The sequence below is a fragment of the Xiphias gladius genome, chromosome 6 (genome assembly GCF_016859285.1).
Source record: "Xiphias gladius isolate SHS-SW01 ecotype Sanya breed wild chromosome 6, ASM1685928v1, whole genome shotgun sequence".
In the NCBI taxonomy this organism is placed as follows: domain Eukaryota; kingdom Metazoa; phylum Chordata; class Actinopteri; order Istiophoriformes; family Xiphiidae; genus Xiphias; species Xiphias gladius.
Window position 1 is genome coordinate 9,625,289 of NC_053405.1, and position 17,149 is coordinate 9,642,437.

The following is a 17,149-nucleotide window of genomic DNA, read 5'->3' on the forward strand; positions in this document are numbered from 1 at the left end:
ACTGAGATCCTCACATCTCTTTCATCAGAACAGCCGTAGGTGCTTGATTGTGCTGATGTGCACGTAGTCGCCATTTCTGCCCTCCGCACATCCCGTCGCGGGGCCTCTGAAACAAAACAGCTCAGAGGCCGCGTTCCATTTCGTGTTCACTACCGATTTTGTCCCGCGGAGCTCTCCCCGAAATGTGTTCAGAATTTCACCTAAGACGGTATGAAAACGAACCCCATCGAGTCATCTCTTATTCCGACTCTTCGGCGCCCGCGTCGAGCGGCTGTTTATTCTTCCTACCTTAAGAAAGTGGTAAAGTGTGTAGTGGTGAGACGAAATGGGACCCGGCCACCACGTCCCTTTCTAGAAAGCACATGATCCATCCAGTCTGTTGATGCAGTCCTGACTAGGGAGGAGACGAGGAGGAGTCAGCCGGGAGGTTATAAAACCACCTACGCTGTTGCTTCTCAGCCATCTTCCACGCACTTACTATCAGGCGTTTCCCCCCCCTCGACCGTCCTCTGCGGCTGTTGAAGCAGTGGGTCAAACAACGACGCTAACACTGGAGCTGTAAAATTAACAACGGGGTAAGTTTAAAAAAAAAAAAAAAAAAGAAAAAGTAGTTTTGGATAGCAGTTCGAAAATTTTTTTTTTTTTTTAAACAATCTCGAAAGGAATTTAACCTTTTTTTTTTCTTCCCTTCTCGCAACACTACAATTACGTTACAGTACTAGCGGTAGCTAACCATTGTTGTCTGACTTAAAGTTGTCATAACCATAGTCAGTTCGAGACAATTGCACGAGCCAAGTGCTCGAGGATTGAACGTTATGACTGCTGGGCATGTTAATGTTAGCTAAACAAATGTTAGCCTCCCTGCGGCTATTGTAGTCTTCTCTGTATTTAGCTGAATACAGCGTGGCTCTCCGACAAATTTTCTCATCCTACCCAAAATGTAGTATTGTATTGAGATTATCTATGTTATATCCTCTTAACTCGGCATTAAAAAAAAAAAAAAAAGTGCTACAAATAACCTAACACTTAAGCTAAAAGTGGGTGGTGCTGTGGTAAGCTGTCGCTGGTTGTTTTTATTACCTCATGAACATGTGACGAACATTAGCTAATCTGCCATAGTTGGGGTTATTATCCTTTCTAATTATTCACTTTAAATTGAATCTACTAGACAATGCAAGACTGCAAGAAACTAGCCATTTCCCATTAGTATTTTGTTCTGGTAACGTGGGTTGTAACGCTGCGGTGTTTCTTATTGTCCGCAGGGCTCCCGTTTAAAGCGCCGCAGCAACCTGACCAGCCAGCGCAGTGTGATCACTTGCGACTCTCTCTGAAACGACCTTCTGTTTCGGAGAAGTGCAAATTGATATCCCAAAACCACTGCCGCCGCCGCCGCCACACATCCACCAAAAAAAATCACCCCAAATCGTAACAAAATGGTGCAAAATAAGATCACCGAAGTCACTGGATTCCACCGCTCTTTCAAGGTGAGATTTGTCGAGGGGAAAATTCAGTGCTGCTGTCACGCCTGTAGGGATGTCTATAATCAGAGCACATTTGTCAGCGTGTATGCGGGAGGATTTCACCTTGCTATATATAAACACATCTGTTGCTCTCCCACATCTTATGGCTGACAAACGTACCATGTGGTACACAAGTACTTACAGGTAATGGAAGTACGACATGGGGAAAATGATAGCTAATTGTTAAAGAACTGCCCAATAAAGGTGGTTTTTACGTACACCATTCAGCCACAACATTAAAACCTGTAACTGGTTTTAATATTGTGGCTGATCGGTGTGTGTGTGTATATATATATATATTCTATTCGGATAGACTTGTATGGCTGTAGGTCTTTTGATTACTTGGTAGCTGTGCATCAAACATTCATGACAGGTTTCTGGCCATCAGCTGTCAACTGTTTTGTGTCTACTTTAACTTTATGGTTGCAGGATGGGAGATAACAAAGGCGATGCTCCCAGCTAAATAGTTCATTGATAAGAGTGCATACCTTAACAGGCACATTTGCTGTTAACCCCTAGGGCCAAAATCCCTTTGAATCAGAGGACTTCACTAAAAATGGATCCCATCTTATTGATTCATCATTTAATTTTGATTCCTCCCCAAGACATGGTGAGTATTTTAACTGAAATGTTTTGTTTTGTTTTTGTTTTTTTTTTTAAACCGTAACTTATGTGACTTCCGTCAGTGCAATCCATAATGCTTTAGTCATAACAAAACTGGTCTAGTTAATTAATTGAGGCTGGTTTCTCCAATTTGGCAGAAATTTACTGTTTAATCAACAAAAATGTGTACTTGTATTAAAATTTTAGTTTTCCTTTTTAAGTGCTTTCTTAGTTTGTTTGGGTTCTTTCCTCACTAGCATATGATGATGAAGGCACTCCTGTTTTCACAGACATGCCTTCCAGCCAGCCTATTGACATCCCCGATGCCAAGAAGAGAAACAAGAAGAAAAAGCGTTGCCGGGCAACTGACAGTTTCTCTGGACGATTCGAGGGTAAAAGCTTTTATTTCCAGTATCATCATGTTGCCGCTCTATAAACTCCTCAAAACATTATCTGTAGCAGTTAGTGAGGTTCTTCTCCTCACATGACTGAATTAGTATTTTCCTAACCTGTTAAACTTTCTGCCACAGATGTTTATAGACTGCAAGAAGAGGTACTAGGAGAGGGCGCTTATGCCAAAGTGCAAACATGCATCAACCTCATCACCAACAAAGAGTATGCTGTCAAGGTAAGACATTCTCAGACACACTTCAGTGATATATGAATGTAATATAATTGAAAAAAATATTCATAATGTATGGAGTCTTGATTCCTGCAAGTCAGTGCTCCTCTTTGAAAGTCTTTGAATGTTGTCGTTGCCATATAATGCTTGCTGCCTGTGTGGGATACTATGCCTAGTGATCAGTATAGAGATAATATTTATAGGACCATGCTTCGAGATGTGAGTTGTGCAATCAAATGTCTATGTATATGGAGGAGCCCTGTGCCATTACATGCTGTTGAAGAGTTAAATGGAAGAAAACTAGGCTATGGGATGTGTGTCATTGTGTCCATGCTGCCTTCTGTTCACTGGTCATTCTTTAAAAATCCTGTTGATGAAAGTTCTGGTTCTGGGGCAGGATACGTTTTCCCTTTTTTCCCTTAGTTCAACTCTCTATAGTGGATGTCTGCAGGCTCTCATCTGTGTTGTGTGTTTTTCCTTTTTTCTGAGATTGCAACACTAGCTGCTGTTAGCAGGCACTTCCCCTTGCTGTTTTTATATTTTGTCAGCCTATCAGAAGGCTGGGAGGGATTTACCCACCCCTTTTCTTTACTCCTACTGCCTACAGAGGACGCTCATAGTGAGAACATTGTGTACTGGCAACTGTGCCAAAACAAAAACCACATAGAGGGGTGGGGTGGGGGGGCTGGGTGAGGGTTGTGACCCAGGGTGTTTACACTGCTTTGTTCTCCTTCTCACTCAGTACAGTTTTACTTTTTTTCTTTTTCCTCTCCAAATGGTGTGTTGACTTGTGAATACGTGTCTTGACTCATGAGGACTTCCTTTTTTTGGTGTTATATGTAATGCTTGTTTCCTAATTTTTAGGAACAAAACATTGTGAAATATTATTCGTTGCAGTGTAGAAAAGTGGAGCAAGAGCTTGTTTTTCTTTTTTATAAATTCCTGGCCCTTAACTCATCTGTCGTTTTTACTCCTAATTTATCCCTATTTTCTGTTTAATTCTGCTAAAGTTCGAAACAAAATGTTGACAGTTAAAGGCTCATTCCCCACAGAGCAAGTGTCCCTATCATACCAATTAATATTTCAGAGGAGTGGAAGAACAGATTCTCTCATGTGACCATGATCTGTTAGTATTGTTTACCCTGGGATGGTTTGGTAGATCCCTTGGGACTTTGCAGTTCTGAGGGAGGAGACATGAAGGGTCTGCAGTTATTGGAGGTCATTTGGGAGTCGGAGGGGGCTCAGGCTGCTCCTGCCAGATGTCCTGTCTCTCCCCTCCCCCTCTAGACAGGAGTGAGTTGCATGTGTGGGCTCCTTGTGTTGCAATTGCAACAAAAGCCTCAGCACCAAGGACGCACAGAGGGCTGTGCAGTGCTTGCCTATCTGAAGGTTCCCTAACAAATCATTCCCCATAAATGTAATATTTCACAACTCTGGGTTGAAGTTTGAACCTGCAGTGTGGCTTAGTGACTTGTTTTGCAGTGAGCTGCTGTAATTTGGATCTGTGATTTTGGATGAACAACCATAAATCTTGCACCTTACAAATAAATATCCACCAATTTATCATTTTGATAATGCATTTGCTAGCTAGGTTTTGCAGTTTCTTCTTTTATGTGCGAATCATTATCAGGGTGGGAGGTTTGTGTTGTGATCAGGAGAAAGTGAACTGATTGGGGGCTGTTTGTGCTGCTGACTCAGACTGGAACAGTGCAGAGGCTTTGGACTGCTCACAGGCCTCTTGTCTGTCTATTAATCCTAGACACACACTGCAACTCTGGCCCCACCAGGCTTCAATAGCAGCTGTAATCCAGCTACCAGGAAGAGAAACACGCACAGCCTCCCAAGCAGACAATAACAGACCAGGGCTGGAAAATTCAGGCCTTTTGCTTTGGTGTCAGCAGTCTATCTTTCTGTCTCTTTTGGCAGGGCATTGTGCAGCTGGTGGTCCCTCAGTGGTTTATTTACAGGCAGTACAGTTATATTTAGAGAGCATTTTTTTTATCGTAAACAGTTTTGGATTAGCTCGCTCCTTAAGAGCACTTAAGATTTATATATGGGTCACACATGAAGGCTAAATATAGAAATGCTGTGACTGTTTCATTCTCATTCTGTTATGTCCCTGCTTTGGCAGGCAGCACTGAAAGTAGGTTAAACTATCCTCGCAACTGTCACAGGGTAGGATAAATGTTGGCAAGCAGGAAAAATACATGTTTGGTCTGAAAGGTAACCAGTTACAGGGCACTGTATATGGAATGTATAATCTGGGCTATACTGCCTGCTCTACAGTAAACACATCCACGGGTGGGGTTTTGTGGTGCAGTGTGAGGAGGCAGCCTTCACCCAAATATTAACTCTCTGACTGGCTCAATTTTTCTTCAGCCATCAGAGCACTAAGAGAATTGTCCTACATATGTGGAAAACATGAAAGTTACAGGCTTAGTTGTTTAGTGACCTGTTCTCGATAAAGTGGCTAAACCATTGTGTTGTTCTGTCCCAGATCATTGAGAAAAGACCAGGTCATAGCCGCAACCGTGTCTTCCGTGAGGTTGAAATGCTCTACCAGTGCCAGGGCCACAGGTAATGTCCTTCTGTCATGACCAGCTAAACATGTCACCAGACTATGAATATGGAGACAGTACTGCAAACTGGAGACTCAATTTGTGCTGCTTCTTATTAGTCCTCCTACCCCATATTGCTGAAATCACATTAAATTTTCATTCATCGAGTATTAAGCGGACATGGCTACCTCTGCCTCATGGTCCTTTTTTTCTTTTCCACCCTGAAGGAACATCCTAGAGCTGGTGGAGTTCTTTGAAGAGGAAGACAAATTCTACCTGGTCTTTGAAAAGCTCAGAGGAGGTTAGTGAATTATAGCTGCTGCAGGATGCCTGCATCGGATACCTTTTACTTTTTGAACATTCCTCTAATGCATGTTCACTGTCTCTGGGCTGGGTTGTTTGTGTCTGTGTGTGTGGGAAGGCATTCATTCTATGTATTTTGCTAGTAAATGGAGCTGATTTTTTTCCCCCTCCCCTGTTAGGGTCAGTCTTGGCACACATTCACAAGAGGCAGCACTTCAGTGAGCAGGAAGCCAGTGTTGTCGTGCAGGACATCGCCAGCGCTCTAGATTTCCTGCATAACAAGGGTAAGACCACCTGTACAAAATGGCAAGCAATTTAGTTACTCCTAATGAGTTGTTTAGATAGGCCAAGGGACATGACCATATTTTCACTTTTATTTTTAAACTGGAAAAATGTCTGACTTGCTGTTTTTTAAATTGATACAATATGCAAATTACATTTTCCTACATAGGGGCACAATACCAGATCTTGGTGACAAAAAAAAGTGAGAGATTGCTTTAATTTTTTTTTTTTCCCCCCTAGGAATGGCACATAGAGACCTGAAGCCTGAAAACATTCTTTGTGAGCGTGCAGACAAGGTGAGTTAACTGCACATTAATGGAGCTAAAAAGGTTCAAAGGGCAACTAATGTGGTGATAAAGTGTGACAAGTTGCTTTAAGATTGTGATGCATACCTTGGTAATGATAAAGGACGGTGGAAATATCTGTTCCCACAAGGACATATTCCACACAAATTATACAAAATTAAAAATGTAAATAAATAATTCTGAACTTGTATGTCTTTGCCAGATTTCCCCGGTCAAGATCTGTGACTTTGACTTGGGCAGTGGGATCAAGCTGAACAGCGACAGCTCACCCATCTCCACCCCTGAGCTCCTCACTCCTGTAAGTCCAGCTCATTATTGTCTTGTTTGCCATACAATTTTAACAGCTTTTATAAATAGGAGAAAATTGCTACTTAAGGGAAATACATGCTAGAAATATATAACTCTTCAAAGCTTGTAGAAGGATAATCTGTCATAGGGTCTTGGTCACATTTCCCTATACAGAGATTTGTCTCCTTGTTGTGGATAAGAAGGGTGTTTTCAGGCTGTAAAACAATGTCTTTATGACTATTCGGCAGTCCTCAGGGGTGTTTGCTGCAGTACAGCTTAATGATTGGAAGAGAGAAAATGCTGTTTGGTTTTTTTTTTTTTTTTTTTTTTTGGTTTAGGTTAAGGTAGTTCAGTGTGGGGCAGTTTCTCTGAAATGATGGCATGGATTGCTTTCTGAATGTCCCTGCCTGGCAGCTTTTACCCTCCCTTATCATGCTGAAGTATCAGCAACACTTGGGATAGATATCTCTGTTTAACGTCCACATCCTCTTGCTTATCAGTCGCAAATATTGAGGCCCATGAGTTAGGGGGGGTTATGACTGTTTGACCCTCCTTTCTGTCGTCACAACACAGAGCAAATCCTCTGAACAGTGCCCAGATAAGTGGGACGTTTGCAACCTCAAAGAGGAATGGTAAAGTTGAACTGGCAAGCTTTCTAGTTGTGTGAACACATACTCTTGTCTGTTGGTTGTCTGGGGGTTCTGGATAGATGGACCAGAGCAGGTGAAGGATAGCGGTTTAGCCTGCAGGAATGTGGTGGGGTGGGTGGGGGGTTTCTACACTGGTTACTTCATCTTCCTTTAGCAGAACTATTAGACAGAGAGCCCATCCCTGGACTACTTGAAGGGGAGAGTTTTTGGGGCCAAGAGGCCTCACATGTTTAGTCTACATGGATTTTGAAGCTCGGCCTGAGTGTCTGTTTGGTGCAGTCGGGGGCACCTATTTTGTCTTCAAGGTTTTATAATTATTAAATAGTCTGTTTTTACAGGGACTTTTGTACATAACTACAAGACTTGAACCAATCCAAGGATTTCCAGTGGAAGAAATGATCCCTGTGGACAAGATACAATTTTAGCCTTGGAATGCAATAAGGCTGCAGGGAACACTGACTTTTACAAAGCCATGTCCTATAGTATAAAGAACAATCACAAACTCTTGCTCATTTCCCTTTTCTCCCTGTGGTATGAGAGAAAAACATCCACCCTCTCTCTGATTAGTCTCCGCCCAGTGGCCCCAACCAGGCTTGTGCTGGTCTGCGCTTTCTTTATGTTCTTTATACAAAGGCTGTGCATAAGGCTTGTTCTAGAAATTTTAGTCTTTTTCCCCCCTACGCCTAGCAACTGAGATGTGATTGGCTAGACAGTGGGAGGGGGAGGGTAACTGGGAGGGACAAATACCCAGTCTGCTCATGCGCTCTGACTTGTTTTCTTTGCCTTGATCACAGGAACAATGTTATCTGATTTTCATCTCAGTATTGGCATTCTCACCCTGCCCCCTCCTATGCCCACATTCCTACAGTTGTTGTTGCACAATATAATGCAGTGTTGCATCTATTGCTCAAGTTTCTGATCCCACTGAATCAACTTTATCCAAGGGCTGTTAAAAATGTTGAAGTTTACTGTGGATGTTTTTTGTGCTCTCCAGTATAAATATAAAGACTCAGGGCAGAGGAGCGGGACCTTTCTAGGAAAAAGCTAATTTTAGTTTACTAAGAAAGCTGCCTGCACAAGTGCCTTGCCTGCCAATCTGCTCGGCATGAAATAAATCTGACCATTAAAATGTCCTCGGTCTTGTGCAGCAGTTGTGAACTGGATTGAATTGCAACATGAAGACACTACACACAAGCAGCTTTGACAGTTGTTTTTTTTTTTTTTTTTTTAAATTAAAGGAACTATGTTATTTGTTCTTGTCACATATGCAGGTACAGATGCATGACGTCAGAACAGGTCCTGTTCCTGTAAGGCTCTTCAGATAATCCTGTAGTGTACAAACAGCAGAGGTGTATGTCATCAGTGCTGTCAGTATGGTCTGACTAGTCACATGGTTTCAGGAAAGCCCCAGGTTGCGATACCAACCAATCTTGCTTGTACAGCAGCTGATTATCTAACTGTCTGCAGCTTACAGGAAGGTTTGAGCAGGATGTGACTGATGCAAACGCACAAGGTGTTTGCAACAGCAGCACAAAAAGAACATATGTGAGTTCAGATTTGAGGCTTTGCCAAAGAGCCATTATTGATGTTATACTCCCCCCTTTTTTTCAGCTTTTAGTGGGGGCAGTTGCAGACAGTCCTAGACCGGCTCTTTATCCTAACTTGTCTTTGATTGGCAGTGTTGGTGGCTTTAAACAAGATTAGCCTCAATAGTGTTTTTTTGATAGCAGTGCTATTACATCGCCTTTAAGTTTTAGGGCACATTGATGGCTAAAAATAACCTTTTGTGCCTGTGTCTTTTATTTGAGTGCTGTGTTTTGCCTGAATCCTGGGGGCTTGTCTGTAGAGGCAGTCGCCCCAGACAAGATGATGTTGGTGAAATGTGGGGGTTGGGGTTTTCTCCCCGACAGAAGCAGCTTTGTCTGAGACGAAATTCCTGTGCAGCAAATTTCATTACATAAGGGTGCAGCAGGGTGGAGGAGGAGTTAGGAGACAGCTGGGATATGGCATTGGGACACAATAGCCTGCTCAATGTAAACATGCACCTCCACAGATGGAAGGAAGGATACAGGCCGGAGGGGTTTGCCAGGATTCAGGTCTTAGTTGGGACAAATGATTTAAAAACTACATTCCTGGCTGTGTGCCACAGTTTTGGAAATAACTGGCATATCAGGCAAAGGATTAACAGGTATTCTCAGAGCAAGTTCTCAGAATACCAGTAGTTGTCTATAATACAACACGTTCTCTAAATCTCAAAGAATCTAAACTCTTGACATGAAACACATTTTAATTCATATGAGTATAAAAGTTAATAGAATAAGGCAGTAATGTCTTATCCACAAATGTGTCCTGCTGAACCGGCGACCTGCTCCTCTTTTCTGTTCCTAAAGTATTAAAATGGCATTTGCTGTTTGTTTCCAAGTTATGCAACTGGCGAGTGCTCAGCCCAGTCTCTGCCTCTGCAGTACAGCCAATCCTCTTTTTCCTGCACAGTGAATGGCCTAATTTCTTTCTTGGCATCATAACAAGGCACTGTCAGAGCTGAGCCCATCCTTGTTGTCAGCATGTTCAGCCTGGCCTTGTGTACAGCGAAATGGTCAAAACAGTGACTCGCTGCCGCGTACCTACACTAACCTGCTTCATTATAGCCCAGCTGTCCCTTTTTCTACCCTTGATATGTAATTGTACACAATGTTCCTACTTAGCGTCCTCAACAGCTTAAGAAAAAGCCCTATAGCGCATTTTAAATTAACACATTACTGCAGTTAAGCATGTGACTGTCACATAGGCTGGCCCCTCACTGCACAGCCCAAGAGCAGGCCCCAAGCTTTAAGAGTTTAAACTACAAGGTATCAGCTGAATGAAGGAATGTGGAGAGCAGCCAGGAGGAGCCTGTGTTTTTCTCTTTTGGGCCTGACAAACTTTTTTTGTTCCATGTATATTTTTCAGTGTGGCTCAGCAGAGTACATGGCACCTGAGGTGGTTGAGGCCTTCAGTGAGGAGGCTACAATTTACGACAAGCGCTGTGACCTGTGGAGCCTTGGAGTTATCCTCTACATCATGCTGAGTGGCTACCCACCTTTTGTAGGCCGCTGTGGTGGTGACTGTGGCTGGGAATTAGGGGAACCCTGCCACACCTGCCAGGTAAGAATTTGACACTCATTCAGCCCTTCAGCCTTCCTTACATCTTGTAAAGAACATTAGGGAAACTTTCATACTGCCAGTCTTCTCCATCCAAGTCAAGGTAACTGATGGTAAATTATTTGTCTATTTCCAGAACACTTTATTTGAGAGTATCCAAGAAGGAAAATACGAGTTTCCAGAGAAAGACTGGGCTCACATCTCCTCAAGTGCCAAAGACCTAATATCCAAACTTCTGGTTCGGGACGCCAAAAACCGCCTGAGTGCTAGCCAGGTGCTGCAGCACCCCTGGGTGCAGGGGGTAAGTCTTAAAACCACCAAGCAATTTGTGCATATCTTGACACACATTTAATGTTGTGGTCTTAAGAGTTTTGTTTCTAGCCAATAAAGATATTTTTCCTTTTTGTTCAGGGTGCATCTGACACTTTGCCAACATCTATCTTGCATCAAAGGTGAGAGAACATTAGTTACAGCCACAGAAGATTCCCTTCCTTCTGACACTGATATAAAATATTTGCAACTTACAGTATATATGTACTTTGTTCACATTTTGACTTTTTTTGTCTCTGTTCTTGTCCATTAGAACCAGCAATGCCAGGGATCTGACATTCTTTTCTGACAAGGCCATGGCCGTGAACCGGCAGCTGGCTGAACAGGATGGCATGGAAGATCAGCAGCAGCAGGAAGTCCCATTTGTCGTTACTGCTACTGGCTCTTCTGTGCGCCTCTCTCCTCCTTCCAACTCCAAGCTGGCCAGGCGCAGGCAGCGAAGCAGCCAGCCCAAGGGAGGGCCTGTCTCTGCTGCAGAGCTCCGTCAGCTTTTGGCCCCTCTGGTTATCGTGGGAGACTGTGCCTGAACTCTGTCAGCCTTGACCTCCAACCTTCCGTTAAGATTCAAGTCCAGATCTAAGACTGCCCCAAGACTCTCCCTCCTCAGTTCTGGCCCCTCTCTCTGACTCTAGCTGGCCTTGGTTCCTCTGCCATTCAGGCTTTATTGCCTCGCTGTAAAGGGAGATGCTGCTTGCAGCGCTTCCTCTAAATGCCTTCTGCCCCTCTGCAGCACTTCTGAAGCACATTAGCCCAGGGCCTGCATATAGCAAACACACACATGTGCACGTCCAAGTTGGGGAGGAGGGCCAGTTAATGATTTGGGAGAGAGAACGAGAAGTATTTTATAAGTTAAACAACTCAGTTCAGAAGAAATCAGAACACTTATCTTTGAAACTAAGCTCAGACACCAAAGGACAACCTGTTGTGCTGCTCCCACGTTACAACTGGATCCACTGTGAATTAAGTTATCTGGAATGTTCTCTTTGCCTGTATGTATATGCATGAATGGCCCATCTGCAGATACGTACAAGCTTATGCAATATGCCAAGATGAAGGCTGTTCCTGTCTCGAAGGGATTCAGTATAAGGGGCTGGAAGGGCTGTAAGCCAATGCTGTCCGTGCCTGGTGCGGTCCATTATGTGGCTGGGGACTCTTCAATGATTTTTTTTTTTTTTTTTTTTTTTTTTTCTCTCTCCTTCATTTAAGATAAATTCCTCACAACTGAGCCTCTTCTGTAAATGTCTGAGATGAAACACGCACTCATCCAGCTTGGTGGCCATGCACTTGATGCTCTGAAAGCAAAGAATGTTTGTCTGTACCTAGCCAGCCATGACTTACTGTTGCACCATTTCATACAGTTTGTTATATGAATATATGCCAAATTGTCAGTGGCTACACCGTTCAGTGTTTGACACCACCAGGAAAGTCTAATAGTATTGAATTAAACAGTTTTTCTTGGGTTGTGATGCACGGCCGCCCCAAAATAAGACTTCTGAGTTTGCTCTGAAGTATACTTGGTATGTTTGGTACAGGCTGATTTATACAGTATGTTAAATGGCTAGGGAAGTGAAACTGCGTCATTGTTACTTTCACTGTAAATAATTCATGACCCTTGTCCCTTTGCCACTACCAGAACTTGTATTATTTTTTTTTTCTAATCAATTTATGGATCAGATTTAACCTTAAATATTTTGGCAGTAAAGGTTAGAGCTCCTATCAGGGGTTTAAAAAGCACATTTTGGCCAATGTGACCTGAGTGTCATTTGTTGATCAAATACATTTATTTGGACCATCATCCAATTTTTTTTCTTTTTCTTTTTCTCCAGGGTTCACCATTGTCTTGTTTCTGATGAGATGCACCCATTTCAAAAATAATGACATTACAAATTCTCATTACAAAATAAAAGGCAGATGAGATTTTTCAAAAAAGAAATTTAAAAAAAAAAGGAAAAACATTCCACAAAAAGAAAAACAAAAGTCTTCCAAGGACGTGTAGCTGTAGTAAGTTTACTTTATTTTTCATGTTTGAAAACTCCATGTCAATGTGCCACACTGTTTTTTTGTTTTTGTTTGTTTGTTTTTTTGTGTATGGCTGTTAATAAGCTTCTATTTTCTATATGGTTCATGCAGGTGCTGTTTCAGTTCAGGTGAAACACCGGATGTTTTCCTTTAAGTTTTTTTTTTTAAATGTGTTTTTAAAAGTTCAGAGTATGTGGTGGATGAGGTGAGAAGATGGGAAAGAGTTTGTTTAGTTGATCTGGAGCGGTCATGCCCAGTGAAGGCAAGTTTTAATTTTTTTTTTTTTTTTTTTTCTCCTTTTAAATGTGTAAGAGTTGGCAATAATCTTTTTTTGTTGTTCAGATTAAGTTAAAGTTCATTCTGAAACTGACAGGTAATGGACTGGTGATGAGGTGGTCTCACAACACTGTAGCCATTTCACCAAAGAAGGTTCAAGTCATGACATTGAACATGTGATCCATCACCTAGCAGTGAGAAGTGGGGAACTTCTGATTGTCCATGTCCTGTTGCCAGCACTGCAGCGAAGGTACTCTGGAAATGGTGTCAAAGGACCCATTATCCTGATAATAGGACACTGTAATAGTTCTAAAAATACCTTTCTACAGATGCTTCGTTATGGGGTTTTATGTCTTATAATAAGACTTACTTGAATTTGTGTATGCAGCTGTTTCTTCTCCATTTGGGAAACTACTTTGCTATCAGTAATCTCAAAAGCATTAAGCTGATGATCAAGGCAATCTTGGGGTTTGGAAAATACCTATACAAATCAGTATTCTGCCTTTTTCTCCCTTTTAAACATTAGACAAGTTAGTCCCTACTTTTTGATAGGGTTGGATACTCAGAAACGCACAGACTTTGGCCATACTCTGTAATATCCTGAACTAAGAGATATAAGAGTTTTCTTGGTCATGACCATTTCTACTTTTTGTCAAATGGCAGTAGCTTTTTGGACTGCCTTTTATGGGGATAACAGGACAAAATGATATCCTTAAGTCTCACAACTTTTATATTGTATGTCATTTTGAAGTAAGGAAGTGTTAAAATTCAGTCATTCATTCAAATGTTCATTATCAACCTCCCCACATTTTGAATGTAGCCCAAAGGCAAAAGCATTTACAATCCAACATCACTGATCAAATGTTTTATAAACAGTTCATTTCATGGACATAGTGTGGGGTTATTCTGTCTAAATTGATACAGTCCTCAAAGTTTTTTTTTTTTTTTTGGAGGTATGACACCTGATTTTAACACTGTCTGAATCACCCCAAACCCACTGTGTTCACTGGGAAGAAATCTGAAATAAATACATCCTTTTAAGTACAAGAAAAATTCTGATTTAAAATAAGCACTTTACTGTACCATGTGAATGATTGCAGTTCACTCAAGGCAACATTTATGACAGTTGCAACAGATTTTTGTATTGTTTTTCTAAAAAAAAAAAAAAAAAATGCAATAAAATGTTTTGAACTACACACTCATGTCTGGTTACTGTAACGTTTTAACAGTTTGCTTGAAACCAGAAAGGCTAAAGTGAAAACCACTGTGCTTTATCCAGATATGTGCTCTCTTGTATCACTAGTTTCATATTAACTAGCAGTCTTATCTCTTGGCCAAGGCTGAGGCTTTTTCATCGGCTTCAGGGCTGTAAATCCCTTTATCAGTAACACTCCCTGATATCTGAGACGACTATGTCACACATGTCCTTGGCTGTTTGGTAAATATGAGCTCAGTTGTCTCCGCACACATTGAATTGTGGCAGCAGTTTCACCTTGCATCGGTCATACTGAGGTAGTGGCTGTGGGGGGCGCTCTACAGAGAAAGACAGATCTAGTATGGTGAGACTGATGCAACCTGCTGCAAGAGCTGCAGCTCCTGTAAGTCACCTCATGATCTCACTGGAGATATAAAATGACTTTTGCTGAATTAACTAAATGCCAGCGTATCATTTCAACACTAATGCCATGCAGGACTTGTCATCCTGTGGTTAAAATCAGCTGTGCAGACTGAAATAATGTCTGTAGGAATATTAGTGGTATTACCTCAAGTAATTAAAAATAAGATGGGTTTGGTCCAGTGTTAATCACTAAATGAATGAGCAATAGAGAGAATAATAATAAAATAATAATTATGACCCCAGACATCTGAGTGCCCTTGTATATCAATAAGGGCTGAAACTAATGATTATTTTCATTATCAGCTAATCTGATTATTTATTTGCTTTATCGATTAATTGTTTAGTCCATGAAATGTCAGAAAATAGTGGAAAATCCCCATCACAAGTTTTGAGAGCCCCAGGCAATGACTTAAGATGTCTTGTTTCCTCTGACCAGCAGTACAAAACTCAAATATTTTCTATTTAAAAATATGTAAAACATATCTTTAAAAAAGCAAATCTTTACATTGTGTGGCTGGAGCCAGAAGATGTTTGACATTTATGTTTGATTACAGTAATGAAATGATGTTCTATCAATCCACTAGTTGGTTAACTAATTCTTTAAGCTATCTTTCAACTATCAATGTATACATTCATCACCTATTAATGTATTTTTTTGTCATTATGATTCCTCTATTCATCCCCTTAAAATTTGAATTTTCCACACTTTACACAGAAACACGGTGCAAGGTTCTCAACAAATCCAAAAGCAAAACAAAAAAAACGTGTTTATTGCATAACTTCTATTTCGGCCTTGCAAACATCATAGGGCAGGAGGAAATTAAATGATGCAACAGCAATGTGTTTTCTGTACAACCTCCGGAGAACATGTTTGATTGCTGGGTAACTTCACCGACATTTGTCTCCCTCTGGTGGAGAGCTTTCACAGCTGCATGTGTAATCACACTGCAGAGATTAAAATGAAATTGTATCCTCTTGGTATTTAGTTGTGATAAACTATGTAATACAGATGCAGCAGATTGTGTCCATATTCAGTAAATAAGAAAGAAAATTGGGATTTTTAATGTGATGACATAAAAACAGTCTTGTGTGAGCCACATATCATGGGATTAAGTCACGAGATTCAGCTTTCAGATCTGATAAGGGTCAAGTGAATTCTATTTCTGCACTGTGAACATGCAGACAGTTGTTTAAAAAACAAAAAAAAGAGGAATACACTCTAACTTTACATACTGAAATCAAAATGAATCTTGATTTTGCTGATCTGGATAGCATTAAATTTGTTCTCCGTATCACGTTGTTTGTGATTTCATTGGTTCCTTTTTCCCTTTCCCCCTTTTAAAGAAATATCTGAAGAAATGGGAACATGGCAACATTAATAAAGAACAAACACTACACAATTTGGACATTTTAAAAAAATTAAAAAAATACTTCCATTGGACCCATAACTACTTTAATTTTTGGTTCAGTGAGCAGAATCTAACTCCAAATTTAATGAGAAATTTTACAGCACTTATTATAGTATAAGATTTCAGACAGTGTAGCAGCTGCTTTATTCTCTCAGTAGATGCTTTGCTTGTTTGTTGTTCTTAAAAGACAAAAAAAAAAAAGAAGAGGCTTAATTTGGAATAAAACCTGAAGTAAAAAAGGGTTCAGTATGAATTTGCAGGCTGTGAACAAGATTTAATGTCCTCCTGTAAAATTTCCTGGATAAATTATTTTATACTCGTAATGCCTCACCAGATTTTCCCCAAAGCATTTTAAGGCTAGGATGATCTTAGTCCAATTGTAAATCTATGTTCTAAGATCATCCTAGCCTGAAGAGGCTTACGGGAAATGGGTTCCTGGTCTGTATTTTAAGTCATAAATGACAAACAGAACAGTGTGAAATAATGAAGCAATGCACGTACCTGGCTTTCCATTTCAACTCTTCCTTCGACCCGATCAACATACCAACAGCTGTGTCTGAGGAAAACAAACAGACAAACAGTATTTAAGTACCCACACACTGGGGTTAATTACAACAAACATGGAAAAATATAAACTTCACTTTATCTAAGATGCCAGCAAATTGCCTTTTTTCATGGCAGACACTTTAACCTTCTCGTAGGAGTAAAAGCACAGGCGTTACTAACAACCCTGAGGATGGCTCTGTTCTATTCAAGTCTCCCAGTAAGCCATGACAGGGTGACAGTGAGCCAGCATGCACTACGCCAGGACCCTGAAAACTGAAGCAGCTGAATTAAAGTTGGTTGTCATTAATTTTTATCAATCACACCTGTGCTTTTCCTACTCTGACATTTTCAAAATGTCTGCCGTGAAAAAGTCCTATCAAACTCACTGCAGATAGATGGATTATTCATTAAAAAAAATAACTAATTGATTTAAAAGGTCTTAATATGAATTTTACATGGGTTCTGGAACAATAGCTGTGGGCGTTTTTATACCAGTTTTTGCTAGAACCCCCCCACACACACAGAAACATTTCATAACAAACATTATTGTCAATGGCAGGCTAGAAAAAATACTTAAGTCTTGTGATTGATATGTAATACTTTTTAATACCTTCTAATGCTAATGAAGTCTTTAGCATTAAAGCCTTTTCAAGACCTGCAGATATCCTGTATAAAACAT

The 17,149-nt window shown here is 40.9% G+C and overlaps 1 protein-coding gene across 1 annotated transcript; it reads left to right on the plus strand.

The window, feature by feature from the left end:
• Nucleotides 1-396: 396 nt before the first annotated feature.
• On the plus strand, nt 397-14,069 carry mknk2b (MAPK interacting serine/threonine kinase 2b). Its single transcript, XM_040128798.1, has 14 exons — nt 397-575; nt 1,263-1,484; nt 2,040-2,130; nt 2,414-2,515; nt 2,654-2,751; nt 5,243-5,322; nt 5,531-5,604; nt 5,786-5,890; nt 6,129-6,184; nt 6,396-6,491; nt 10,081-10,275; nt 10,409-10,573; nt 10,684-10,724; nt 10,856-14,069. The coding sequence occupies exons 2-14, from the start codon at nt 1,434-1,436 to the stop codon at nt 11,127-11,129; spliced, it is 1,428 nt and encodes a 475-aa protein (XP_039984732.1). The 5' UTR covers nt 397-575; nt 1,263-1,433; the 3' UTR covers nt 11,130-14,069.
• The last annotated feature ends 3,080 nt before the right edge of the window (nt 14,070-17,149 follow it).